Source organism: Akebia trifoliata, chromosome 16 (assembly GCF_017979445.1).
Source record: "Akebia trifoliata isolate Shusen 1 chromosome 16, ASM1797944v1, whole genome shotgun sequence".
Classification (NCBI taxonomy): Eukaryota; Viridiplantae; Streptophyta; class Magnoliopsida; order Ranunculales; family Lardizabalaceae; genus Akebia; species Akebia trifoliata.
Genome location: NC_141390.1, coordinates 20805787 through 20832966, shown reverse-complemented (window position 1 = coordinate 20832966; position 27180 = coordinate 20805787). Strand labels below are relative to the sequence as shown.

At 34.8% G+C, this 27180-nt stretch overlaps 3 protein-coding genes across 9 annotated transcripts; all 3 read right to left on the bottom strand.

Moving 5' to 3' along the window:
• Positions 1-4607: 4607 nt before the first annotated feature.
• On the bottom strand, positions 4608-6993 carry LOC147382800 (uncharacterized). The gene is made up of 2 exons (XM_086428943.1): positions 6453-6993; positions 4608-6236 (listed from the first exon to the last, which is right to left on the bottom strand). The coding sequence occupies exons 1-2, from the start codon at positions 6963-6965 to the stop codon at positions 4731-4733; spliced, it is 2019 nt and encodes a 672-aa protein (XP_086285069.1). The 5' UTR covers positions 6966-6993; the 3' UTR covers positions 4608-4730.
• Positions 6994-13069: 6076 nt separating this feature from the next.
• Positions 13070-19206, bottom strand: LOC147382799 (pavine N-methyltransferase-like). Of its 6 annotated transcripts, XM_086429059.1 has the most exons (10): positions 18473-18791; positions 17771-17873; positions 17619-17695; positions 16649-16873; positions 15086-15143; positions 14801-14858; positions 14382-14490; positions 14194-14267; positions 13853-13944; positions 13070-13765 (listed from the first exon to the last, which is right to left on the bottom strand). In XM_086429059.1, the coding sequence occupies exons 3-5, from the start codon at positions 17630-17632 to the stop codon at positions 15122-15124; spliced, it is 261 nt and encodes an 86-aa protein (XP_086285185.1). In that variant the 5' UTR covers positions 17633-17695; positions 17771-17873; positions 18473-18791; the 3' UTR covers positions 13070-13765; positions 13853-13944; positions 14194-14267; positions 14382-14490; positions 14801-14858; positions 15086-15121. The 6 variants fall into 6 exon arrangements, with proteins under 6 accessions (XP_086285185.1, XP_086285187.1, XP_086285184.1 ...); XM_086429061.1 differs by lacking the exon at positions 18473-18791 and having other exon boundaries at positions 14382-14470; positions 14740-14858; positions 17771-18466; XM_086429058.1 differs by lacking the exon at positions 18473-18791 and having other exon boundaries at positions 17771-18466.
• A 2967-nt stretch (positions 19207-22173) lies between these two features.
• LOC147382798 (inosine triphosphate pyrophosphatase-like) lies at positions 22174-26168 on the bottom strand. 2 transcript variants are annotated; one of them, XM_086427980.1, is made up of 8 exons: positions 25954-26168; positions 25819-25883; positions 25628-25724; positions 25514-25523; positions 23889-23920; positions 23653-23765; positions 22665-22741; positions 22174-22565 (listed from the first exon to the last, which is right to left on the bottom strand). In XM_086427980.1, exons 1-8 carry the CDS (start codon positions 26081-26083, stop codon positions 22445-22447), a joined length of 645 nt encoding a protein of 214 aa, XP_086284106.1. In that variant the 5' UTR covers positions 26084-26168; the 3' UTR covers positions 22174-22444. The 2 variants fall into 2 exon arrangements, with proteins under 2 accessions (XP_086284106.1, XP_086284107.1); XM_086427981.1 differs by having other exon boundaries at positions 25628-25691.
• Positions 26169-27180: the final 1012 nt, after the last annotated feature.

Here is a 27180-nt window from a genome sequence, read left to right as displayed (position 1 = left end):
TGTAGACACCCAAATTTGACCGGGCCCTCGACACAAAATGCCCCAAAAATCGTAAAAATTGGAATGGGTTCCGAGGCCCAAACCTGCAAAAATACAACGTGTTTTGTCATCCTATTTTCAATAAACGGCCCAAGGCCTCTCACGTGGCCCATGGACCAAATCCCTTCCCATCCTTCTAAACCCAACTCAACCCAAGTCCAAGCCTATTCAACCCAATCCAAACTAAACCCATCACCTAAGCCCATCTAAATTAACCCTACCCATCAAAACACCAAAGCCCAACCTACAACCTAAAATCCAACCATTTTTTAACTCAACACATTACCCAAGTCCAATTCTCTACCCAAGCCCAACATCACAACCAATCACCTAATATGACACATGTCATTACCCCCTTCCACCTCCCTCATCTAATCAACCAACCAACTTCATTACTTCTTTCCAAAAATTAATTCAACCCATAACCCTACCCTAACCTATCCTATCTATTCTCTCAAATCAAATACTTATAACCTATCACCCTCCCTTAATCTACTCCCATCATTTCCTACAAAACCTACATCTACAATCTAAACCTACACTCATCCTCTCAAATCAAACACTCATCATTTCCCATCAACTCATCTCAACCCTTCATTTTCACCCACTTTGACACATGTCATCATCTCCCTCACCCTCCCAAAATATCATCAATCACCCCATTAAATCCTCCACTCTCTTAAACCAAATACCATTTAATCACAACCACCATCTTAAACTCACCTTACCAAACACTCAATCCAAATGGGTTGGGTTGGATCCAAACCATTTAGGTCAAAACTCACCCATTTAACCTTCTTACACAAATACCCTTCAATCCCCATCAAATTACACCCATCCTTCTCTTAAACCCCATATCATTCTACCACTTCCCAATCCTTTACCCCATTATACCCCTAAAATAATCCCACAACCTCTATAAAAACCCCATCACTCTCAACTCTCAATCCCTAATAAAAAATCCCATATCCAAACTAATGAAAATTTGACAAAAAACTCTAAAAAAATCACAACTCATCTCAACTCTCTACTCATACTCTACTCTCAACACCCAACTCTCAACTCATCTCAACTTTCAACCTTCTCTCAAACAAATCAAGCAAGGAAAAAAGAAGTCAAGGAAAGTCAAGGAAGGAACAAGGTGGGTTGGAAAAAAGGCACACCCCCCAACTTCCCTCTTCTACTCTCCCTTTCTCTACACATTTACACACACACCACTATGGTCTAAATCGCCAAAGGGCCCCTTCTTCATAAGGGTGCCCTTAATGATTTGAACCGATATCGAAAGCCCCTTACACTTGAGGGCACACATCGATTTTCATTTTCTTTTTATTTCAAAAAAACTGAATCCGAGGTTACCACATTACGTGGATGGAGTAAGGTGCTTAACACCTTCCCTACTCCATAAATGGACCCCCTTACCTTGAATCAAAGGTTAGACCACATGCATTATCCTACGAGAGTCATCACATAAAAAATGATATGATTTTCAAAAATGAGACATCGAGTGACCATTCACACCATCTTACCAATTTGAATGGTGGCGACTCCAAAACACCCCAAAGTGGTGGGATGTTTCAAAAATATTGAAAATCCCATGTCCACAAAACTAATACCAGAAGTTTTGTTACGTAAAAATAGAGCTTCGTTGCTGTTATTTGTGTAAAAATGGAGGGACAACCAATATATCAATAGCTTATACGTGTAAAAATGAAAGAGAGAACAAAATACCTATAGTCGAAGTTTCATGGAGAAGGAAGATACGTGTAAAAATGATGAAGTAAGCTTCAATAAGAAGTTTTGTGTAAAATTATCCGTACCATCTACTATGTACTAGATTTCAAGTCTAGGTAACAACTCCCAAGACAAACTTGACAAGGTTTAGGGGTATTTTGATCTTTTAGTAAGGTGTAAGGGTAAAATGTCAATTTAATAGAGTTGGGACTGTCCTAACTTGTAAAAGTTAGGAGCTCGAAACACTAAAAACCCATTATTTATTTTTGTAAATTAAGTATGAACTTGAAAAGATATGGAATCAAGTGTTTGACACAAACTTCCATTTTGATGTTAGTAAAAAGTGGATATATAGAGGGCGTCATTACAACAAGCATTAATCCTGGCCTAAGGCAGTGATACAACAAGGCTTGTCTCCATCAAAACAGGATACCCCCAAAGGGTTATGATATGCTGACAAAGGTGGAAAAAGGGGTTATAATGAGGTATATGTGGCAGAGAATGTGTTTTATAATTCGAGGTAAAATGATGTAATTTCATATACAATGGTGGAATGGTGTGCATACTGTGATGGGGTTAGAGGTTTCGTATGATGTGATTTCATACAGAGGAAGGAACCAATGACCACACATGGAATGGAAGGTGAGAGAAGGTGTTTATATTGAATAATGCTAGAGTGAGCTCAAGATTGTATCTTGCATCCCACATCCTGACGTGACAGTGTATATGAACCATAGATGTTTTTCATCGAGATCAAGACTCATTTGTATTAAATTCAAATCTATTAAAAATCTTGTTGTTGTGTTCATAAAGTATGAAAGTCAAATTAAAGAGGAAAAAAGTTTTGAGGTGTATCAATAATTGATGTATATTGGAAAAGTATACAAAAGGGTGAAATGATTCATTTTGATGCGATGCCCATGCATAATTTTAATGTAAACCAAACCCATATTTTGAACTTGTATAATTATAAAAATGATAAGGGACCAACTATTGTACGGAGTTACTATTTTGCTTGGCGGTTTAGCTCATGCCCATAATAAGGATTCCACGTGACCCCCCAATTGTTACTTGAATTAACTCGTCATAAAAGTGACGGAGAGGCTAAGTTCAAGACTGATTCAAGCTAGTCAAATTTATTTATTAGGAGTTTGACAGGGTAAAACGCTAGAAATTGGGGGTTTAATGGAACCCAACTTATCGAATTGCATATAAAAATATTAGTTCAATAAAAAATCTCTTACCACACAATAAGGTATATTTTATTTAAATAAAAAACTTGTCGAGTCCCAAGACTCCGTCGAATCAAGTTTATTGCTCTAGATTTTGATCAACTAGTGTACCTTACTGAGTCATTTAAATTTCACAGGGGCTTAATCAATTTAAGCTAATTTTTTTCTTTTGTTAGGTCGGCTTGAGAAATGAGGTTGGGGACTAATCTAGTGCCCAACTCGATCGAGTCTAAGGACTTCGTTGAGTTGAGAGGTTCAATTTATTTATCAATTTCTAACCCATCATGATCTACTTGGGGGAGGGGAGGGGAGGGGAGGGGAGGAGAGGAGGGGGGGGGGGTATAATGATTAATTTCTATTGGGAGCTCGGCCCAAGTATAATTGAGGACTCGGACTCAAGGTTATAGAAAAATGTATTTTCATTAAGATTTTAATAAGAATTGTTTTCTTTAAAAATTTCATTAAGGTAGAAAAAGTGTACTTGATATCTTTTCAAATTTAGAAGGATAACCAAGATTATTTTATGAACATGTGTTTTTAAAAGTATCTTTCAATAAATCATATTGACTTCTGTTTGTTCAAAATTTTCAGGTTAGTTCGATAAGGGAACCGAGCCTTGCTATTGAGGGGGAGCAAGGCAAAAAGTAAGGTTAAGGTCGGTTCAACAAACCGAGCTTGCTCTGAAGGGGGAATAGGGCAAAAGGCAAGGGTTAAGGATGGCTCAATGAACTTAGCCTTACTCTTGAGGGAAAACAAGGCAAACGGCAAAGGTTAAGATCGATTTAATGATCCAAGCTTTATTCTCAAGAGGGTGCAGGAAAAACAGGCTAAGGTTAAGCTCGGTTCATTAAAGGAACTGAGCTCCTACTCTTTCCAAGAGTAGGTGAAAGAAAAAAGTTCAAGCTTAATTATTTTATATATCAAATTCTTGGATCTTTTTGGGATCCAAGTCTAACTTAAGACTTTGGTCGGAACTTCTTTTATATATGAAGGTTTGGAGTTATTTAGTGAAGGGGATATTCATGTAACAGGGAGATTCAGAACATAATGAAACGGCTCTTCGAGCCTATGGATGTAGGCATGTTTGCGAACCACTTAAAAAATTCTTTGGCGTTCTTTTTTGTATTTTCAATTATTTTAATGATTTATTGGCGTATCTTGATAGGAGTTGTAGATCTTGAGATGAATAAAAAAACCTCTACAATTCATATTTTTCATTTTTTTTCTTTCAACCTCGCCATTTGATAGGTCTTCTTAAGGTACACAAAATGAATATATTACAGTTGCAAAACGAACACAATGCATAGGACCATGCCTGAGGAAGCATAGGTCCTCAAGAAAGGAATAAACTCTAATACTTTCATTAATTTATCTTGATAAATGTCGTAAAAGTCATGCCATTTTTTTTTTTTTAAGTTTTTTCTCTAGGACTTGATAGAGTTAAATTTGGACAAAGGTCTTCTAGTCAAAAGCAAGAGTGACATGCTTTTAGAATCTAATGCAATGAAATCAAAATCTACTAGACATTTTGGAAGGATTAGAAGACATAGACTTGCTTCTTTATAATAGATTTGTCTCTTAGTTTTCTTGGGAGTGATAATATTTGAAAAATGAGATGACTTTATTTATAGATATATGGTACCAATTACAATAGTTTATACAAATTTTCATCAAAAACATTGGTAACATTGTTTATATTTAAACTAAAGTTTTTTTGGACTACCTTTATTCTCTTCGATTTACTTGGAGTCTATTGATCCTCTTCGACCTTTTGACTTGCCTGCATCTTTCCCCGTCAAACATCCTCGTGAGCCATCCATTTTCATTCCAAAATATGGTATATCCAATTGCAATGCCAATTACCACTCCACATCCATATCCTATCAACATAAATATTTTCCAATCAGGGTCACTTGTAGATGTTGAATCCTTGTGTTGTTGGAATGTCGTTGGTGGTGAAATCGCATTGACATCTGGACATAGTCTTAATAATGGAATTCCACATAATCGTGAATTACCCTCATAAGAAGCATCTGAAAACGTATCAAATTGTTTACCTCGTGGTATGCTTCCTTCAAGACGGTTTTGTGTAAGGTTCAACACTGCAAGGAATGTAAGAAGAAGTAGTTGCTGAGGAATCTCCCCTGAAAGCTTATTTTGCGAGAGATCCAATGACTCGAGCTGTCTCAAGTTCCCCAATGAGGATGGGATGGGACCTATGAGGTCATTGCGAGACAAATTTAGTAGAATAAGAGATTTGAGATCTCCTATCACTTTTGGAATTTCACCTTGGAATCTGTTGTTGGAGAGATCTACAGAGATAAGGGTGGTCAAGATCTTCTCTAATACCCTTTCTTGTCCTTTGTACGAGAGGATAATTGAGAGATTATAATATTGATTTTGTTGCTCTCCAATATACATTGGGGACTTTTCCCTCACCATAAGTTCATTTTGTTGTGGTGTCATCATCGCTTTCCAACTCTGAAAGTATTTTGTAGGCAAAGGTCCCGAAAACCCATTGGAAGAAATATCAAGGACATGCAACTTTTGAAAACCAGAATTGGTTAGAGGATTTTCAACGGGACCATAGAATATGTTGGATTTCAATATAAGGACCTTCAATGATTGCAATGACTCTAGCCAGAAGGGGAAGGTATCATGTAATTTATTGTTTCCAAGGTCTAGAATTTCTAGATGACTAGAATTAGTCAAACATCTTGGAAAAGATCCTTGCAATTGATTACGGGAGGCTTGAAAGATATTTAGAGAACTCAAATTGTAAATTGATTCAGGAATTTCACCATTTAAATCATTATCATTGAGTTGCAAGAATGTTAAGTTTTTGCAATCGCCAATCTCATGAGGAATTATTCCAGTGAAGTTATTGTTATTGAGTTGCAAGACAAGGAGTTGGGTCCAATTGGACAGAAAATGTGGGTAGATTTGACCAGATAGTTGGTTATCATTGAGTTGCAAGTATATTAGGTGAGTTAGAGAGGGCATGGAAAGAGGCAAAGGACCAGAGAGGTTGTTGAATGATAGGTCGAGGGAAGTAAGGTCGGTGCAAAATCCAAGCTCATTGGGAATGCTGGAATTCAAGCTTGTATTCGAGAGATATAGGTACTGGAGCATCCTAAGGTTACCTATGGAAGATGGTATGGGCCCACTAGTAAACGGGTTATTAGATAAATCAAGGTATGTGAGGTTAGTTAGAAGACCAATTTCGTGGGGTATCTTGCCATTGATCTTGTTCATTCCCAGATCCAGCTCTTGGAGTTTGGGGCAGTGAAAGATGAATGGGGGAACCTCACGTCCCAATGAGTTACGAAAGAGTGAGAGCTCTGTCAGTGATGCCATGCCCTTAAACTGAATAGGGTCTGGATTCGTTAGATGGTTTCCACCAAGATAGAGATCCTGTAAGTTTTGTAAATTACTAAGCTCATGTGGAATCGCAGCAGCTAGGTTATTGTATACAAGATGCAGAGATTGGAGATCTAAGAGGTTTCCTATCTCAGAAGGGATCATACCTGTGAAATAGTTGAACCTTAGATAAAGAGAAATGAGTTTTGAAAGAGACCCAATTTGAGTTGGGATTTCTCCAGACAATTGGTTGAAGGAGAGGTCTAGGGAGGTGAGATTGGGGAAGGCCGAGAAGTTGAATTCATCAAGAGTTCCATTGAGTTGAAAATATTGGAGATTGATCTCGATGATGCTCTGGTAGGAGTTGTCGCATGTAATTCCAGTCCAATTGCAAGTACTGGAGGTGGTGGTGGTGTTGGTGAGATCATAAGACCATGAATCAAGAGAGTGAGAGTGAGAGATCAAACTCTTTTTCCATGTCACCAAAGCTTCTGCTGCTACTGATGCTGATGCTGATGCTCCTTCTTGTTGTATTATTATTATAAGAACAAAAGCAAAAAACAGAGAGACAAAGAAGAAACTCTTGTTCTTCATCATCATCTTCTTTTCTTTTCTTTATTAAAACTAATGTTATTTGTTGACTAATCAGTGAAAAATCATCTTATATTTATAGTAAAATTATTACATGGAATGGAATGGCAGACAGCAATGTGTACCCCATCAAGAAAACAGAGTGAGCACTACGTGTCTCTCATGTTTGACTGCACGTGTCTCTCACGTTTGACTGGACTTACAACGTGTCTCTCATGTTTGACTGCTCTCATTCTACTATAACGTTAATGTCTTATCCCAAAAGTAAATAATGAAAGTAATATAATTTAATTAAAAATAAGGATTTTACAATAATCAAGTAAAAATATGTATTTGACACTCAACTTATTATAAAAAATATAAAATGTCATCATTTTCCTTCTAGGTCACCATTGGAGTATGGGACAAGGCCCCGTATTAGGCATGTAAAAAAGATATTATTTTTTTCTGGGAGGATTTAAAGAATTTTTAAAATAAATAATGGTTTGGATCATCCATTGCAACATAGTTGGCTTGTGTCTTTGTAAATATTCTAGGTCTTCATCATGTCTAAGATCGGTAAAGTTAATAAAAGTAAGATATATCTAATTAAAAAATATTTAATAATAAAATAAAATAATTGTAATTATGTAATTTAGATGAAAAATAAGAATGTTCATAATACAATAAAGTAGAGTACTTGACACTTTAAAGACTACAAAAGCCATCATCTTCTATCAAGCTCAGGGTCGGTATCAGAGTAATGTGAAGACTCGTGTTTGACGAGTAATAAATATATTTTTTATTTTCTTCTTTAACTAATGAAGTTTTTCTAAGTAAGAGATATTTAGATAGCATTGTTAATGTCTTATCCCAAAAAGTAAATCATAAAAACTATGTAATTTAATTAAAAATAACGATTTTACAATAATGTAATAATAAAAATGTATTTGACACTCAAATTATTATAAAAAGTACAAAATGTCAATCATTTTCTTTCTAAGTCACCATTGGAGTGTGGGACAAGGCCCGTATTAGGTACATATAAAAGATATATATATATATATATATATATATATATATATATATATATATATATATATATTTTTTTTTTTTTTTTTTTCTTCGAAGACTTAAAGAATTTTTAAAATAAATAATGGTTTGGGTCGTCCATTACAACAAAAGTAAATTTGGAAAGGTATCTTACCTTTTCTTAAAAATGAAAAAAAAAAAAATTTATATACATATAGGTCCTGTTCAGCAACAAACATTTTGATAAGCATTTTGAAAAAACATTTTTCAAAACATGGGTTAGAGCTTTTGGAATGGGCTGATTTTTAGTGAGGATGATCTCTACGGTGAGGAGATCATCCTCACCAAAAATCAGCCCATTCCAAAACTTCTAGCCGCAGTTTACAAGTTGAAAAATCGTGGACCGTCCATTTTTTGTAAACCATTTTTGATGGGGTTAGAAGTTTTGGAATTCGCTGATTTTTGGTGATGATGATCTCCTCACCGTAGAGATCATCCTCACCAAAAATCAGCCCATTCCAAAATCTCTAACCCATGTTTTAAAAAATGTTTTGCCAAAATGTTTGTCAAAATGTTTATTGCTGAACATTTCCCTCTATATATATATATAGATAAAAGCTTTAAATGTTTGTTGGCTCACCCATTTATATTGCAAACAGCCCAGATACAAGGAAGAAAAATAGGTTTCATAAAATTCCCTTCAGGAAGAATATCGAGGAATATCTTCCAATCTTAACCTTACATTAGGAAACTAGAATTTGGGTCCACCAAAAATTGATGGAAAGCCTAATTTGGTACTCTCAATGCTCTAGAGTCAAAGTATGAGACTTATCAATATGACAGTTGAAAAGAATAAGGAAACAAACATTAATAGATTTGCTTAAATTTATTTATTATTAATAAAATAATTTTTATTTTAATAAAAAAAAGATACTTTAGTTCACCAATATGTTAAGATTGGTAAAGTTAATAAAATTAAGATATATCTAATTAAAAAATATTAAATAATCAAATAAAATAATTGTAATTATGTAATTTAGATGAAAAATAAGGATGTTCACAATGCAATAAAGTAGAGTAATTGATACTCTAAAGACTACAAAAGTCATCATCTTCTTATCAGACTCAGGGTCGTTATCGGAGTAATGGGAAGACCCGTGTTTGACAAGTAATAAGGATATATATATATATATATATTTATATTTTTAATCTTTTGACCAATGAAGTTTTTCTTACCCGTGTATTGGAGTAATGGAAAGACCCGTGTTTAATGAGTAATGAGGATATTTCTTATTTTTTTCTTTGACCAATGAAGTTTTTCTTATTAGGAGATATTTAGATAGCATTGTTAATGTCTTATCCCAAAAAGAAAATCATGGAAGCTATGTAATTTAATTAAAAATAAGGTTTTTACAATAATGCGATAAAAAAGTGTATTTGACACTCAAATTATTATAAAAAGACAAAATGTCATCATTTTCTTTCTAGGGCACCATTGGAGTATGGGACAAGGCCTGTATCATTGTAAAAATGATATACAATGGTGGAATGGTGTGCACACTGTGATGGGGTCGGAGGTTTCATATGATGGAATTTCATACAGAGGAAGGAACCAATGACCACACATGTAATGGAAGGTGAGAAAAGGTGTTTATATTGAATAATGCTTGAGTGAGCTCAAGATTATACCTCACATCTCACATCCTGACGTGAAAGTGTATATGAACCATAGATGTTTTTCATCGAGATCAAGATTCATTTGTATTAAATTCAAATCTATTAAAAATCTTGTTGCTGTGTTTGTTAAGTATGAAAGTCAAATTAAAGAGGAAATTTTTTTTGAGTTGTATCAATGACTTCTGGATAGATGTGCATTGTGGTAACCTAAACAAAACCTTTAGAATCATATAGGAAGTGGAATAAATTGCGTATCTTGTACCACATCAACTTTAATGTGAATGAAAGCCACATGATACACAAAAGGTAGGAGGGGTGAGTAAGGTGTGGGATATGCACATCAAATTGTGATGACACTGCAGTTATTTTCTTCTCAAAGAATGGCTAGTACTCGAATGATGCGAAACACATAGAGGTCAAGTACTTTGATGTGGGAAAAAAAGTCCAAAAATAATTAGTGCCAATTGAAAATGTCAGAATCACACTTATAATTGCAGATCCATTAACAAAAGGGTTATCATCCAAAACCTATACGGAACATGTCATCAGGATAGGACTTTTGAGAAAACTCTAGTTTGTATGGAATTTTATGGTTATTTATAATTGACATTAATATAATATTAAATAAAATGTTTCTGACTATTTCATGTTTTCAATTATATAGTGTCACATCCCCTCAATGGCGACAATTATGCAACCTGGTCATGAGCTATGTATATGGCTTTATGCGCCCAAACAAATTTGATTTTGTTGATAGCTCTCTTCCTCGCCCAAATCAATCTGATCATACTTCTCCCTTATGGGATAGATGCAATAATATGGTCTTTTTCTTGGCTATTGAATGACTTAACCAAAGACCTTCCTAATAGTGTAGTTTACAGCACTACTGCTTGTGAAGTTTGGAATGATCTTAAAGATCGTTATGCCCAGCAAAATGCCCCACGTATATTTCAATTAAAGAAGCTTATTGCTACTTTTCCACAATAACAGATTTATGTTTCTGCTTACTTAACCAAGATGAAGAACATTTGGGACAAGCTTGCCTCTTATCAATCTTTCACTCCTTGCTCTTGTGGTGCCCTGAAGAATCTCACATAATATCAACGACAAAAACACCTTATGCAATTTCTCTTGGGCTTGAATGACTCCTTCACCACTGTTAGAAGTCAGATCTTCTTAATGGATCCCTTACCCTCTATTAATAAAGCTTATGCTCTACTTCTGCAAGAAGAAAACAAAACGCGAGCTCCATACCATCATCCCACTGGCAGAAGATACTATTTTTTCTGCTGCACGTTCCAGCCAACAATGCTCCTACTGTCACAAGCTTTGGCACACCAAAGACAGCTGCAAAAGTCGATTGGTTATCCCTCAAGACAATCTTCCTCCAAGACAAACAACATGCAACAGCAACCTTCTCGTTCATCTTCTAATGTTGACTCTACCTCTTCTATTGTCGCTCAACTCACAACAGAACATGTCCGCAAGCTATTATCTCTTTTATCATCTACTTCTATTTCCACTTCCTCTAATCTTGTCAAGCTTCCTACTGATCTTTTTGCGAACATTTCTTCTGCTGGTTCTGTTATGCTTTTTGATAAAATAACTTTACATAATGTTTTTTATGTCCTTTATTTTCAATATAACATCATGTCTCTTAACCAAATCACTAAGAATCTTCAATGCTCAGTCAAATTTTTTCCTGACAAATGTATTTTTCAGGACCTTTTCTCGAAGAAGATCATTGAAGTGGCTGACCAACTTCACCCATCCATGCATCTTCAGTTTTTCAAACACCTCCTCTAAATCTCGGGCATTGGCATTTGGAGCATCCTTCAACTGCAAAGCTGCGCTCCTTAATTAGCATTGATTCAAGAAATTTTCTACTCCTAGTCATTGTAGTATTTGTCCTCGGGCCAAGAATACTCGACTACCTTCAATTTCTAGTACTATTGCATTTCAACTTATTCATTGTGATTTATGGGGAGCATATTTCACTCCTTCCATTTTTGGTGCTGGATATTTTCTAACTTTGGTTGATGATTTTACCCGTTCTACATGGGTTTATTTTATGAATCATAAATCTGAAACCAAACATCTTAAGTCTTCTTTTTCTTTATAATGGTTAAGGCTCAGTTCCAATGTTTTTTGAAGTGATAATGGAACTGAATTTTTTCAACGTGAAATTCAATTTTTTTTTCACGATAATGGTGTTATTCATCAACATTCTTGTGTAGCAACACCATAACAAGATGGTGTTGCAGAATGCAAACATCGGCATGGACTCAAAATAGCTCGAGCTCTTCATTTTCAAGAAAGCTTACCTCTTAATTTTTGGGGACATTTTGTGCTACATGTTGCCTACTTGATTAATTGCTTACCCAGTTCCGTATTAAAAGGCCGGCAAGAGTCCCTATGAACTTTTATTTCACAAACCACCATCATATCCTCATCTGAGAATTTTTTGTTGCCTTTGTTATGCTCATCACATTCATTATCGCCACAAATTTGATACTAGATCTCGTCCATGCATATTCCTTGATTTTCCATATGACCAAAAAGCTTATCGTGTCTATGATTTAGAAGCTCATGCCTTTTTCACAAGTTGTGATGTTCTATTTCATGAAACTATCTTCCGATTTGTTGTTAACCCTCAACTATCTACTTAATCCACAATTGTCCTACATCTTCCTATCCCAGACATTCCCACTATATGTCCTACTTCTTCTTCTCATTCATCACATACCTCACCTCCCTTACCTATTTCTCATTCCTAACCCATGACCAAAACTGAACCCACTATTGTCCCTTCCATCAACACAGTCCCCTCAACATGTCGTTCATCCCGGGCAAAACACCCACCTACATATCTCCATGATTACCATTGTGATGCCGTGCTTCCTTCTCCATCCTCATCGTCAACTTCACGGAAAGGTAATCCCTATCCTCTTAACTCCGTTGTTTCTTTTTCTAACCTTTCATCTTCCCATAAATCCTTTGTTGCACTTGTCTTCACTACCTCAGAACCTGCTACCTTTGCAGTAACTAGGAAAGACCCACATTGGTGTGATGCTTTGTTTAAAAAAATCAATGCTTTAGAGGCTAATAATCACTACATGAAAATACACAAAATTTGACGGCCCAAAACCGTCGAATTTCATAAATTAGACGGCCAAAAACCGTCGAATTACTAAATTCGACGGCCCAAAAGTGTCGAATTTGAATTTTTTTTAACAGAATTTCGACGGCTTTAGGCCGTCGAATACTATATTTACGACTGTCGACTTAATTTAAAGACTAATGAAAACTCTTTTTTGTACATTTGTCTTCAACCCATACTTGCGAAAAAAATCACACATTCACATCCATATCAACATTCACATCCCATCCACACCAATTTGCATTCAAGCATTCAATTCATAGTATCAAAGAATAATAAGATTTAAAAAAATATTACTTATATAAGTCAAAATTTTAATATCACATATTGTAAGAATTCCTGAGATCATGTTCACATACATCAATGTAATGAAGTCTAAAACCTAAAACAAGGTTTTACTATCCACTCTTGATGGCATGGACCTAAAACAACAAAGTTCAATCATGTACAATGAGTGTTTTCTCCGTTGAATTCAGATCTACAGTAACTTGAAAGACCTCTCGCCATCGAAATGAAAGAATGGAACCCCTTGTACCACAAATGAAAGAATTTTAGATCTTCACCTTCAACTTTTGGAGATCGAAAAACACTCAAAATACATTGGTTCTAGTTGGCCAACTCAAAGTTTTATGTTGTTTGACTCCATGAAGATGATCCCATAGAACTTGGCATTGTTGTTTTCATTTTCCCAAATGAAAACGGATCAAGTTCCTTGGAAAGCATCAGTGCTGAACTTGACTTCATCAAAGTACTTGTCATGAAGTTGCTTCTCATCATCCCATCTAGTGCTCTGCTCTAATTGCTTGGAGAATGAACCTGAGATTGTTCACCCGCTCCTTTATCTGATTCAACTTTAACTCTCCGATAGAACAACACATAAGCTCTTGATGTCTTGATTTCACCTCCACTAATAGGAGAAACGTGACTCATCAAAATGGTACCACCTGTCCCCTTCAAGTAGCTGCACATTCGATAAAACAAATTACAAATTCTCAATCATACACCAACAAATCCCAAATAAAAGTAGATTCTGGTTTACGTCTCTTACATTTGCATATGCAGAGTAGTGACCACCACCTAGGCTACCATAATGATTGCTGATTTCATAGATAAAATTCACCCATCTAAACAGTCCAAAATCTGAAAAAATAGATAAAATAAACAGTCCGAAAGCCTTTACGCCCAACTTATTTCCATATAAATACTATACATCTCTTTTTCATTCTAATTAAAGGGATAAGTGAAGGAAAAAAAGCCTCCTGGTATTGCCTGGCATCACTTCACAATAAAGATCATGTATTAATGTGTATCTAAATAGTTCATGAGTAAAACAACATACTCGTAACAAACTCCAACAAAGAATTGTCCATTATGAGAGAGAGAGGATACCTTCTTAAGTTGGTTAGAAATTCCTGCCTTGTCATGTTCTTCATCTCTTCAAGCTCTTTCTCATATGTACTCAGCTGAATATAAAAAGAAAAATTAAATAAATATAAAAGCTGATTTTGATCATGTTGATCTTCTATAGTTACAAAAGGAATAAAGAACCTTTACATGAGAAAACTAAACCAACTCACAGGGAAATTTATATGAGTTGACAGACCCTAGTACTTGAGTGCAGCTAAATCATAAGCCTTAGCTGCCTTTTCTTCCATATCATGCCCACCTGCACTACAACCAATGTTACTGATGCACAGTAACAAAAGTGGTCATATATCCCACATTCCATAATAATCTTATATTACAAAAATGATTCTTTGATATATGATCATTCAACTTAGAATCTGAAAATCAAAGAAAATGGCCTAAGCTAAGGGCCTATGTGATAAGTGCAATTCATGTAACTTTAATTAGATAAGGTGAAGATAAAATTTCTGCGTCTCAGACATAAATTGCTTTGCTAAATAATCTTTTCTAAATGAACAGTATGGGGACCTTAATTGTCTGATTCAACATGAATTGCAATGCTAGCTTCCACTTGAGGTTAGTAAATTACCTGAAACCTTCAGGTTCTTTGATTTTTATGGTGCATGCATAGTTCAAGGTTGCCCCACCTGCAATTGCAGTATAACAAAAAGTAAGACAACTTTTTTGAAGTATTGAAAAGCTACACCAATTGAAAAAGCAAAAGGTAGCAAACAAAATGCTAAAAACCCTTGTTATCATAAAGAAGTTAAACATATCAAACAGCACATTTGATAGGATTAGCGTAATTTTTTCAATAAAAAAGCATAATTTTTTTATAGGATTAGCGAAAAAGCATGGTTAAAATTAAATTTACCTGGAACAAAAATTTTTGATGCCTCTTTCAAGGAACCTAAATCAGTGATATCTTTAGCCTGTTTGTCAATAACCAGTAATAGACTTAGTCAGAAACAGCACAATTTATATAAATAAATATATATATATCTATATATATATATATATATATATATATATATATATATATATATATATATATATATATATATAGGGTCCCTTTCAGGGACAAACATTTTGACAAACATTTTGGCAAAACATTTTTCAAAACATGGGTTAGAGGTTTTGGAATGGGCTGATTTTTGGTGAGGATGATCTCTACGGTGAGGAGATCATCCTCATCAAAAATCAGCCCATTCCAAAACTTCTAGCCCCATGTTAACAGGTTGAAAAATTGTGAACCGTCCATTTTTTGTAAACCATTTTTGATGGGTTAGAAGTTTTGGAATGGGCTGATTTTTGGTGATGATGATCTATTCCCTGTAGAGATCATCCTCACCAAAAATCAGCCCATTCCAAAACCTGTAACCCATATTTTCAAAAATGTTTTGCCAAAATGTTTGTCAAAATGTTTGTTGCTGAACATTTCCCATATATATATATATATATATATATATAATCCTGAAAGATTAGTTGGTCTAAAAGTTGTTAGGATGTAGAGGAATAATTTATCCTTAATTCTTCAAAACTACTCAACTGAAATATTTGGAAACATTATGAGAATCCAAAGAAATATAATTTGTTGATTGGTGCTTTTCTTCTTCTGCTGCTGTTGCTGAAGAGTGAAGACACAAGAAAATTTACAACTGTGAAATTTAGACTTTTCTGGGCATCCATTCCTGAATCCCCAATCCACTCTCCACTTCCACTTGTGTGGGAAACTCTGTTGACTTCTAATAGAGTCCTTGTGCTTAATCTAATGAGTGGTGATCAACATTTAGATAGAAAACTTTGAATGTACTTAATCTAATGATGTTGGACTTCTAATACCCAACTTAGTTACTAAAATGCAAGTTGTTGGAATAGAGTACCCATGCAGCAGAACAATAACAGAGTACTATAGGTATATCCACATTATTAATAACAATGGCAGCAATAAAGGAGAAAAGGGGAAGATAATCAACCACCCAAGAACTTCAATAGCCATGTGTAATCTAATAACGAAGTGAAGTCCTGTCATGGAACATCGTTCATGTATTATTTACGTTTAATTTGATTTTTTATTTAGAGCTTGAGATAGTCGCACACAGATCCGATCGACATGAATCCAAATGAAAAGAACAGCACATCTAGTTGAGTTGAAGTAGGAGATTTGCTGTTAACCAGAACAGAGTCATCCCCTATATCAGAAAAATAAAATTGTAGTGAAAACCGGTGTTACTGTTGGTTAAGGAACGCCTAGAAATGGAACACATCGGTTAACCAACATATATTTTTATCAACCGATTTCGCATATTTAAAGGTCCCAGCACATTACAATTAGAATAACAACAGTATTTAACACTAGGTCGTGATATCAATATACCAAGACTTTAAACAACTTAATTATGATAATGAAGGTGGCATCTTCCCAAATTAGACTTACTTGCACTTCTCCTCCATGAACTCTTTCTGTGACACAGAGTTGGTAATCGCTGTAACATGACAACTTGTGTACTTGTGTGCAATATGTAAAGTCAAAGCTCCCATCCCGCACCCCAGATCGAGGATGCTCTGCCCATCTTTTATTTGAGCCCTCTCCAAGTACAAATCCATCATTGCTATCTCAGCCTCGTCTAACGACATCACTTCATCCTTGAAATAAGAACAGCTGTAAAAAAAGAAAAGAAAAAAAATTTAACGTTATTTTTTACTACTACAAAAATTAAATCCAATAAACACCAAATTCACTCAACATCGACCAATATCATAATTAATCTCTCGGACTTTACCCACACAGACTTGAGAACATATTGATCACACACACACACACACACAAAACAGTAACCTTCCTGTCTCCAAGAATCAAATCATAGCCTTTCCAAATGAGAAGACAGAAAAGAAAAAAAAAATGTGAGGAACCATATTAGAAATGTACTCAATGTGTACGATGTCCATGACTTGCTGATGACACCCTAACTAAAACCAGACTGAATGGACACTTCTAACTTCCCTTTGTGAGAGCTATTGATACTTTTGATCTCTCTTATACCTACCAACCAACCAAGACTACTTGACATTTAGTGAGCCACCCTACATGGGTACAAGTATAGTTGAGGAAAAATGATCATGTCCAAGGAAAATCAACCATCCAACAAATAGAGCAACAAAGTCAGAAAAATACAAAAGAATAAATTGTGATAATAGCTGATGAAAATAATATAAAGTGGTGCAAAAACAAGGTGACAAAACAGAATAAAGACATTTAAGAGAAACTGCAGAACAAGATGGAGTTATTATTACCTTCCAACTATCATAGACAAAAGAAACCAGTATACTCAATGATATATGTGATGTAGTCACTAATGGACCTATAATATATGGTGTAAATTTGAGATACATGGAAGAACACTTACAGCCTCAGCAGCATCTTTTGCAGCTCTGAATCGCCGTGAACGCTGCTGATTCATTTTAGCCCTTGGTGCAACCCCATCTGCAAAATTTAGAATTAAGCTAAAACCTATTCTGGTGCAAGTTGCAAATGCAAAGAAGCTGATATGGAGCTCACCAATTGCCATATAAAGAAGCTTTCTTGGGCGAACCAATGAGAAGAGATGATCAATGTAATCAAATATCAATTTAAACATGTCATCATAGGTAGCAGGTGCGGGCTGCATGTTAAAAGAATATATTGGTATCAAGGAATCATGAAAAAGGTTCTAGCATGAAGAGATGTTAAATGCTTGCTCCTTATTCTGCATAATCCCAAAACATAATTAAAAAGAGATAGTTGTTTTGGACTCTGTGAGTGTGGTAGAACTCAAATTTCTGAAATGGATAGTTGAGATTTCTTATAAAGAATAAATAATTAACAAACACCATGTAAACTCGGCATGTCATATTCAACTTGGTATTCTTATCAGCATGCACATCCAACAAATCAACATTCAGGTCATATCTGCAAATGTCATTGGGAGGCATTAAAAATAGATTTTTTTTTCCAGAAAATTGATCGATGAGACCATTGAAAGGTATACCCTATCAAGGCCAAACTCTCAAAAACTTCCTTAAGACTAAGATATTTTCCATCTTGGAATATGACAACCTTCAAAATAAAAATGAATTAGGGTTTTTACAAAAAAATCCACTAATAACTCTACAATTAAAAGTTCATTTTAGCACAAACAAGTTCGGTAAACTAGATTAAAGCATCTAAAATAGAATTTCAACTAGATTAAACTGAAATTACAGAGACAATTATAAAATGTACCTTTTAAAAGGCTAAAACGAGGCAGGAAGAACATTTCTGGATTTGAAGCAGATCAAAACTCCATCGATGAAGTGAAAAGAGCTAGGTGTTCTTCGATTTGAGCTAGCTCTGGTTTGATCGATCGATGTTCTCGAATGCCTCTCGAATATCTGGTTTGATCGGTGTTCAATGTTCTCTAATGCTTCTCGAAAGTCTGCTCGAATGCTCAAAACATTGTGAGTGTAGATCGAAGAGGGAGATTGAGAAGAAATTCAGAGTTTGTGAGTGTAGATCGAAGAGGGAGATTGAGAAGAAATTCAAAGTCGAAAGGGATTTGTTAAGAGAAAATCAAAACAGTTTTCATTTTAATTTATTTATAAAATAAAATAAAATAAAACCGGTGGTTCATTGGGCTGGGGCTGTTGATTTATTTTGGTGGGCTTAATTACTAGTTTTGGGCCGGTGAATATAAACGTGAGATTTGGGCTGTCGAAATTAACGCTAAATAAGTGCAGAATTTAGGCTTTTTTGACGTAGTGAATACTTGTACCTTGACTATTTTACCCGTTAGCAAGCACCCCATTGGTTGTAGATGGGTCTATAAAATTAAGTACAAATCTGATGGTAATATTTAGCACTACAAATCCCACCTTGTTGCCAAGGGATTCACTCAATAAGAAGGCCTTGACTATCATGAAACCTTTGCCCCAGTTCCGAAGCTTGTGACTGTGCGATGTCTTCTTGCCATAGCTTCATCCATGGTTGGTCCTTACACTAACTCGATGTTCAAGACGTATACATGCACATTCCACCTGGATTTTCTCGTAAGGGGGAGAATCACGTTTGTAAACTTAACAAATCTCTTTATGGCTTAAAACAAGCCTCCAGGAATTGGTTTGCTAAATTCTCTTCCACTCTTTTGGAGGTTGACTATAAGCTATCCAAGGAAGATTATTCTTTGTTTACACATATTCAAGGCCAAACTCGAACTTTCATGCTTCTATGTAGACGACATTATTATCATTGGCAATGATGATTTTACTGTTTCATCTCTCAAATCCTTTCTACATCACCGGCTCAATATAAAGGTTTGGAATCTCTTAAATATTTTTTGAGAATAGAGGTTGTCCATTCCAACAAAGGCATTTTCCTTTCACAAAGGAAGTATACCCTTGAATTCTTACAAGATATGGGTTTTCTTGGTTCTCAACCAGTTACATTCCCTATGGAACAAAACTTGGGGCTTAACAATACTGATGGTCCTCTTCTTCAAGTTGCAACATCTTATCGTTGATTGATTGGTAGATTAATCTACTTGACCATCACTAGGCTTGAAATTATTTTTGATGTGCACATTTTGAGTCAATTTATGAGCCAACCACGCAAACCGCACTTAGATGTTGCTATTTGTGTTCTTCGATATCTTAAGGGTACCCCTGGTCAAGGTATATTACTTTCATCAACTAGCAAACTTCATTTATCTGCCTATTGTGATTCTGATTGGGCTAGAAGACCAAAAGGCAAACGACTGCTTCTAGCTCTTTGGCAAAAGCTGAATACCACTCAATGGTTGTTGCTAAAATTTCTTTTAGCCGACTTTGGCATCTTTCATTCATCCCCAATGACGTTATATTGTGAGTTGTGACAATCAAGCTGCCTTTCACATTGCTTCTAATCTGCTGTTTCATGAGAAAACAAAACACATTGAATTAGATTGTCACTTGGTTTGTGATAAAATCGAACAAGGTCAAATACATAATCCTTATGTTTCGACGAATAATCAAAGGGCTGATACATTCACTAAAGCTCTTGGCAAGGATCAATTTCTTTATCTTACATCCAAGTTGGGTATTCTTGACATTCACGCTCCAACTTAAGAGGGAGTATTGGAGAATGGAATCTAGTATTTTATTCGAGTGTAATTTTGACCAAATCTGATCCGAATCAGTTGTGAACCAAATTTGATTTGCTTATTCGTCGTATCCATCCTTATTATCAAGGGATTTAGTTTGTATAAATGCATCATCAATAGAAAGAATAAAAGCATCGATTACTTTTCATTCTCCAATAAGGAATAACTCTCACCATTTTGACTATGATAGAGTGTAAGGTATGTTTGAATGATTTGATTTATTTTTTATTTATAATTGAAGGTACGGTACGATGATTGGTTAGAAATTAAGATGCACGATAGTATTGCAAACACGGTACGATATATTTGTGTTTCGCAAACATATATTCTAGGTGTAATTAGGACCACTTCTCTACATAACATAGAAATTTATCAAATAAATTGATGAAAAAAATTACAATTCTCAAACCAATCTCTTTCAGTATTTATATATATATATATTCTTTATTTGTAGAATTCAGTTTTATTTATTATAGCTTCTTTTTTGTTTGGTTTTTTTTTTTTTTTTTTTTTACTTTTTGATTTGTTGACAGATTCAATTGTGAAGAAATTTTGATATACGGACATGATATTATATGATCTTTTCTCAAGCTAAAATTTTGATATTGTTTCGAATCTTCTCAATGTCCAGCCTTCCATTTCATAGTACCTCCGAAATCTTCTCAATGTCGAGCTAATTATTTTGTAACGGGAAATTAAGTAGACAATCCCTCCTTTTTAAAATAATAATAAGAATAATACTGTTTTAAAATGTCGATTGGTATGCTGTAAAACACCCAGTAATTAAGAAATATAAGCATTAATCTGCACAAATAGTAATATTACGGTTGAGATCCCCACATACACAACACAAACAATATGAAAGTATATGGGCAGCAGCGTTCCAGATTAATTTAAACCTCGACTCGAAACATTTGAATCTGGTTGTCGTTTCTCAAACACCGAAAGTAACCAACAAGTAGTTTTTCAGTCTTACATATTCTGATCAACTTTTGTTTCAGTAAATATATTTACTATCTCTGCTAAAATGGCAGAGGAAGGATTAGGAGTCAGCAGCGTGGTTTCCAAGGTAACAGACAACAACAACTCTCCACTGTCCATCACTCTTCCAAACCATCGACCTTGAAAAAAAACTTCACTTGTGATCGTCATGCTGCTTTGCAGAACAACCAGAACGATGGTAGAGAATTCATTTTCAAGGGAAATGAATTCCTTAGAAAATTCCTCCATCCTCAGGGTCGTTGAGCTCACCTTGTGGAGTCTAAAAACATGATTTGACGCCACAGGGATGTAGAGGACAAAATTCTATGAACTTAAATAATAATAATTATTATTATTATATAGCTTAAAAACAGTTCTTTCCACTGTCAAATTTTAATTTTAAATTTGGGAGTTCAATAATCATCCATTTTCAAAACCTTGGATAAATCTAAATAAATATATATAATCAGACCATTTTGAAATTCTACCCCGTGTATTGAAAAATATTTAGCTCTCTCTAGGGTCACCGAACGCTTTCATATATATGATTTATTTTTATTTTTTTGGTTGTGTGTGTGTGTGAGGGGGGCTGGATGGCTGTGGTGTTGGATTGCCAATTTGGTAATCCATTTGAGCTCAACTACCCCTTACAAAGTAAGGCAAGTGTTTTTCTTAGGAACATGTCAATGTTAGTTGATTTTTATCTTTGGGCATCTGTATGAACATGCAAGAAATAACATTAGGAGGTGAAAAGATCATTTTCAAATGGGTTGAGATGGAAAAATGCATTACCTCCCAGAGTGGAAAATTGCGTTAGGAAGGAAAATGATTATCAAGAAAAATACACAATCACACTCTCCAATATTAGGAATAGATGTTGACAACTTTACTTCTACATTTACTTCCTTCTGATAATGATTCCCAACTTGCCAATGTACTCAAATAATTAAGAGGAAAAATAGAACTTAGGAAGTACAAAATTCCATTGAACATAAAATTGCACCAGTTTCTTAATCTCTTGCTTGAATGTTGGTTAGGAATTCGAGTTTCTCTTTGTTCCACCATGTCAATGCGTATATTCTGTATATAATTCTCTCTCGTCAGATAGATGGATGTGTCTCCAACGTATACACCACCTCAGCAAAGTGGGACTTCACCATGGCAAGAGCCTTAGAACGGTGGGAAATCTTGTTCTTTTCTTCCTTGGGCATTTCTGCATAACTGCAAGACACATTAAACCCAATGTAACTGAGATTTTATGACACCAAGCATAGAAGGGAGAAATGAACGTAGCCAATGTTATTAGAAAGAATGATTTACGTCTGCTCAGAGCCATCGGGTTGAAAGATAGAATCCCATCCAAACTCAGTGGGCCCCCTTGAAGGAACTATCTTCCCCTAAAACAACAGCCACAAACATGTTAGAACAACTAGCTTGAACACTAATGAATTTATAAAGTTGTGTGGTACGTGCTTTTCATTTCTTCTTTTATCCATTGATATTGTAGCATTGTAGAGAATAAATGGTTGATAGAAGTTCCAATTCATGATAAGTAGAAGACAGTAGGAAAGATTACACAGAGATTTTCCATTAATGTTTAATGTATAGATAAGGTGCAAACAAACCAATTGAGTACATCAAGGATGTCGAGAGGCCTAGAGGATCACAATTATAAGGTTATATTTGTTAAGTACTATGTCACTATGCCACAGCTTATTTAAGAATCTAGGGCAGAGACTACCATCAAAAATCATCAGAAAAGCATTTCAAGTGTCAGCATCCACTTCAGTTTGAAGCAAAATTAGGAGGGAATTAATATCAATTTAGGTATATTTAGTGTCATCAACATATTTGTACGGGTCCATTTTCAGAGGTACAAATCAAAGTGTGTTACCCATATACATATAGGGAAAGAACCATGAGCCCAACAAAGTGATTGGTTTTCATGCCGCAAGTTGCAGCTCATCCAAACTTGGTATTTTTTATGAGATGCTAATCTGACGCTCTTTTTTCAGACACCCCCATCTCAGAACCGTAGACCCTTTGCTTCAGGATACACAATAAAAAGATTTATGTAAATACCAGCTCAGGGGGAGTCTGAAAAAAGAGCGTCAGATTATCATTAGTCATTTTTTATTTCATGAGTTTTACTATGTTTAAACAATATAGTACCAGCCAATGAATTTGAACCTAAGCTGTTTGTCAATTGCACACAGCTCAAACAGATTAATAGCATTCCTTATCAGAATATTAAAATGACAAAATCGGATATTTCTTATAGGGTAGAAAGCATATTAGAACAACACACCAGAGTTTTTCCAAGAAATGTTACTGGCTCCTCGTTTGGCCCAAGAGCTAGGGAAAATACACACAAAGCATAAGCTGATTTGTCCTCATAAGCCATCAGTAAATTATTCAGACCTGAAAAGGGACATGGAAGCATCAGAGTAAGTAGCAGTTTGGAGATTTTCAGATGATAAAGAATCGGAAAAAAAAAAAAAAAAAGATTAAAAAAGAAAATAGAGAGAGATTGCAAAGTACAACCTTCATGGCCAATCTTCTGCAAAAACCACTTGCTGGTTTATTTCATATTTCCAGTTGAATAGTCGCCATTGGAGACAGCAAATTAATGAAAACATTAGTACATGTTAACAAGTATCTGAAAAGTGGTGAAGATATGAAAATACATATATATACTGATCATATTTGTATGGCTAATGTGCAACTTTTCAATGCTTGTGATTCTACAGGAGAACCAGGACTGAATCCATTTATTCAGTTCCATTGGATACTTCAGGCATGATTATTATAGAATTAATTCATCGACAAGAAAACAACTAATTGGGCATCTGACTGGTCATATGGTGAAAACCAACTAGAACTAGATAATGATATAAAACATGCACGATTAATTTAGGAAAAGTGATGGAGAGGAGAAATTTAGACTAGGATGCTATCTCCAAAAGAACTCTACAAATTCTTCCAGGAAAAAAGAGTGCTAAAAACTTCACTAACCACAATTACAGTTAAAATTAACCTATATACTCAAAAATTGTAGTCTTCCAATCCTCTATTTGTAACTTGGGAACAGACCTCTTACTTTGATTCTTTGGAAGAAAAAAAAAAAACATGAATGATAAGCTTAGTAGTATGAGAAGCAAAAGTAGAAGAAAAGGAACTTGGGTGATATGAATAGTAGACTCAAGTTCAGTTCATTTGATGATCAACCGATCTGGGACTAGAATATTGAAGATCATGAAAGATTTTGTTGAATCATGTAATTGGAAATTATTAGCCTAATACATTGTTTCTCTAAAATTTGGGGGCATTTTGAGAAAATAGAACACGAGATCTCCTAAAATTCATCCTTCAATCTAATGATAGTAATTATTGGCATCCTATAGAAGCATCTCAGATGAATACCCTAGCACCATGTTTTGTAGGATCACAACTTCATTTGAGCTGGATCACATGTGTATCCCCAATAGTTATATTCTCCACAGTGAGACTAAGTTATGTTGCCGTCTCTTCTAAGCCAAAGTTTAACTTTAAAAACAGCAACAAAGGTAATAATGAATATGGTAGCAAAATGGAATGTTTTAGAACGGAACCAATAAAACATGATTTGTGTTACATTTGAAGCACTGACCACATTTACGGGTACTATTCCACATCATTAAGACACGTGATCCACAAAACAACTCCAACTTGCTAAAAGATGAGGTGTGCCTCAAAATGGGTATTAGCCTAATTGCTAAGCATGCTTTTCACATTTGAGCAATAGTTATGCTTGCTTTTCTCTTTTTTCTATTGCTTTAGTAGCTCTTCTCGACATCTAAGGCCTATGTACATTATTTGATTCTTTAATGAAATCTTCTTACATCTATAAATTAGAGAAAAAAATTCTAAAGGAAAAAATCACTTATGGGTCAAAGGGTTCAAGAACAGTCTACATGGAGATTAATTGTGAGTAAGAAACAAAGAAATGGAACCATAATCTGCAAGTTTTATATGGGTTGGGTATCGCCACAAAATAATAAGTTATTGACCAACAATCTATTATTTCTTGCTTCTTTCCTTCTTGAACCAAAAATAAATAAATTGCAAACAAACAAACAAAAAAGAGAATTTCGCCTCATACTGAAGAACAAGATGGAAAGAGTACTTACATGTAAGGTCCTGCATTGCAATCATTTAAAATAGAACCCAAAGATTATTATACAAAATAAAAATAAAAAAACAAATATTAGCATATAATTGGGGATTAATGATTTGAAAGATACCTGGGAGACCTTTAAGGGCATTAAAACAGAGGCAAGTATCTTCAACCAGTACAGGCCCATTTTTCTTCCAGAAAATGGGGTGGAAAAAAAAAACATTCTTTTAAAAAATTATGGAAGAAAAATTCAAAATTTAAACAAAAACAAGTCTTAAATCGTAATTAAAAAGTTTTTTCTTATAAAAAAAAAGGTACCTGAATTGCAGCTAATCGAGCTTTTTCTTTGCTGATTTCTTCAGGCTCTCCTTGCAATTCTGGAACTGCAAGAGAAAAACCAAATAAGAAAAATTATTACACACACACACACAGAAAGAGAGAGAGAGAGATTACGGTCGAGTTTAAGAGAGTGGAAGGGTATGGATTGGCCGAAAATGGAGCGAACTTCCTCCAGCTTTTTAGGGTTACTAGTAACGAAGGTCACTGGACGCGCCAAAGCCACCAGACCCCTCGTTGCAGCCATTATCAACTCTAAAATAAAATACAAAATCAGAATCACTAAGAACACTAGTTCGATTTGTAAAATGAAACCCAACGTCACACATGATTATCTTAAAAACAGAATAAAACTAAGTAGGGTTTGTACTTTGGCTTGATTTGAGTTGACTCATCCGAGTTAACTCAAATTTCACATTGGGTAGGGTTAAAAGGCACCCCAATTATTACCAATGGCGCCCCCACACCATGGCCAATTTTTGTTTTCTTATATGGGTTAAAACTTTCTGAATGGGCAATTTTTTTGTGAGTAAATCATACTCATCAAAAGTCAATCTGTTCCGAAACTTCTAATCCCATTAAAATGATTTACAAAAGAATTGGATAATTTATGGTTCTTCAAATTACTTTAATGGAGTTAGAAGTTTTGCAATGGGCTGATTTTTAGTGAGGATGATCTTCTCACCATCAAAACTCAGTTCATTCAAAAACTATTAACTCATATAAGACAAAATAATTTGACTATGGTGTGGGGTAATTTAACAATAATTGGGGTGCTTATAACACTACCCCATGCAAAATTTGGTTCGAGACTCAAAGTCTCCCAGTTTGACTAGACGAAGTAGTAATGGTATTCATTGGGTTTAACCTCCTTGCTCCAATATGGATCAATTGATTTATAAATAAGTATAAAAATATCAATCAACCTTTAAGTCTAAGACAAAATAAATAATTGAGATTTGAGAATTATAACGGTTGATCTCATTCTCTTTGTCTCAAGATTTATACTTATAAGGAGAAGTTTTACAATTTTTTACCTTCTATGTCTTTCCTCTTTTCAAAAATACCTCTAAAATTTTATTAAAACATCAAAAAATTCTAAGAGCCCTCATACTTTTAAGGGCACCTCTAAAAATTAAAATATTATTTTGGACACTCCATGTTAAAATCAAAACTTTGAAGTTTTGTTTTCAACTTTGGTCCACCCTTAGTAGTGAGTGGTGTGTCAATATTACTTTCCATTTTATTGTATTTCTTCTTCCACCTTTTTTTCAATGTTTTCCAACCAATTTTATTATCTTTCCTCTTCTCCCCCTTTTTTTCATGATACATCTATGGTTTTAA

Excerpts from the sequence above, each read along its gene's own strand:
- LOC147382798 (XM_086427980.1), bottom strand. The coding sequence starts at position 26,083 with ATGGCTGCAACGAGGGGTCTGGTGGCTTTGGCGCGTCCAGTGACCTTC. Across the intron at positions 23,766-23,888 it reads GCAGAAGATTGGCCATGAAG|GTCTGAATAATTTACTGATG; the intron begins GTTGTACTTTGC and ends GTCCCTTTTCAG. Across the intron at positions 22,742-23,652 it reads CATTTCTTGGAAAAACTCTG|GGGAAGATAGTTCCTTCAAG; the intron begins GTGTGTTGTTCT and ends CTGTTGTTTTAG.
- LOC147382799 (XM_086429059.1), bottom strand. Across the intron at positions 15,144-16,648 it reads TTCATGGAGGAGAAGTGCAA|GCTAAAGATATCACTGATTT; the intron begins GTAAGTCTAATT and ends ATTGACAAACAG.
- LOC147382800 (XM_086428943.1), bottom strand. The coding sequence starts at position 6,965 with ATGATGATGAAGAACAAGAGTTTCTTCTTTGTCTCTCTGTTTTTTGCT. Across the intron at positions 6,237-6,452 it reads ATAACCTAGCTGCTGCGATT|CCCCACGAAATTGGTCTTCT; the intron begins CCACATGAGCTT and ends AATGGCAAGATA.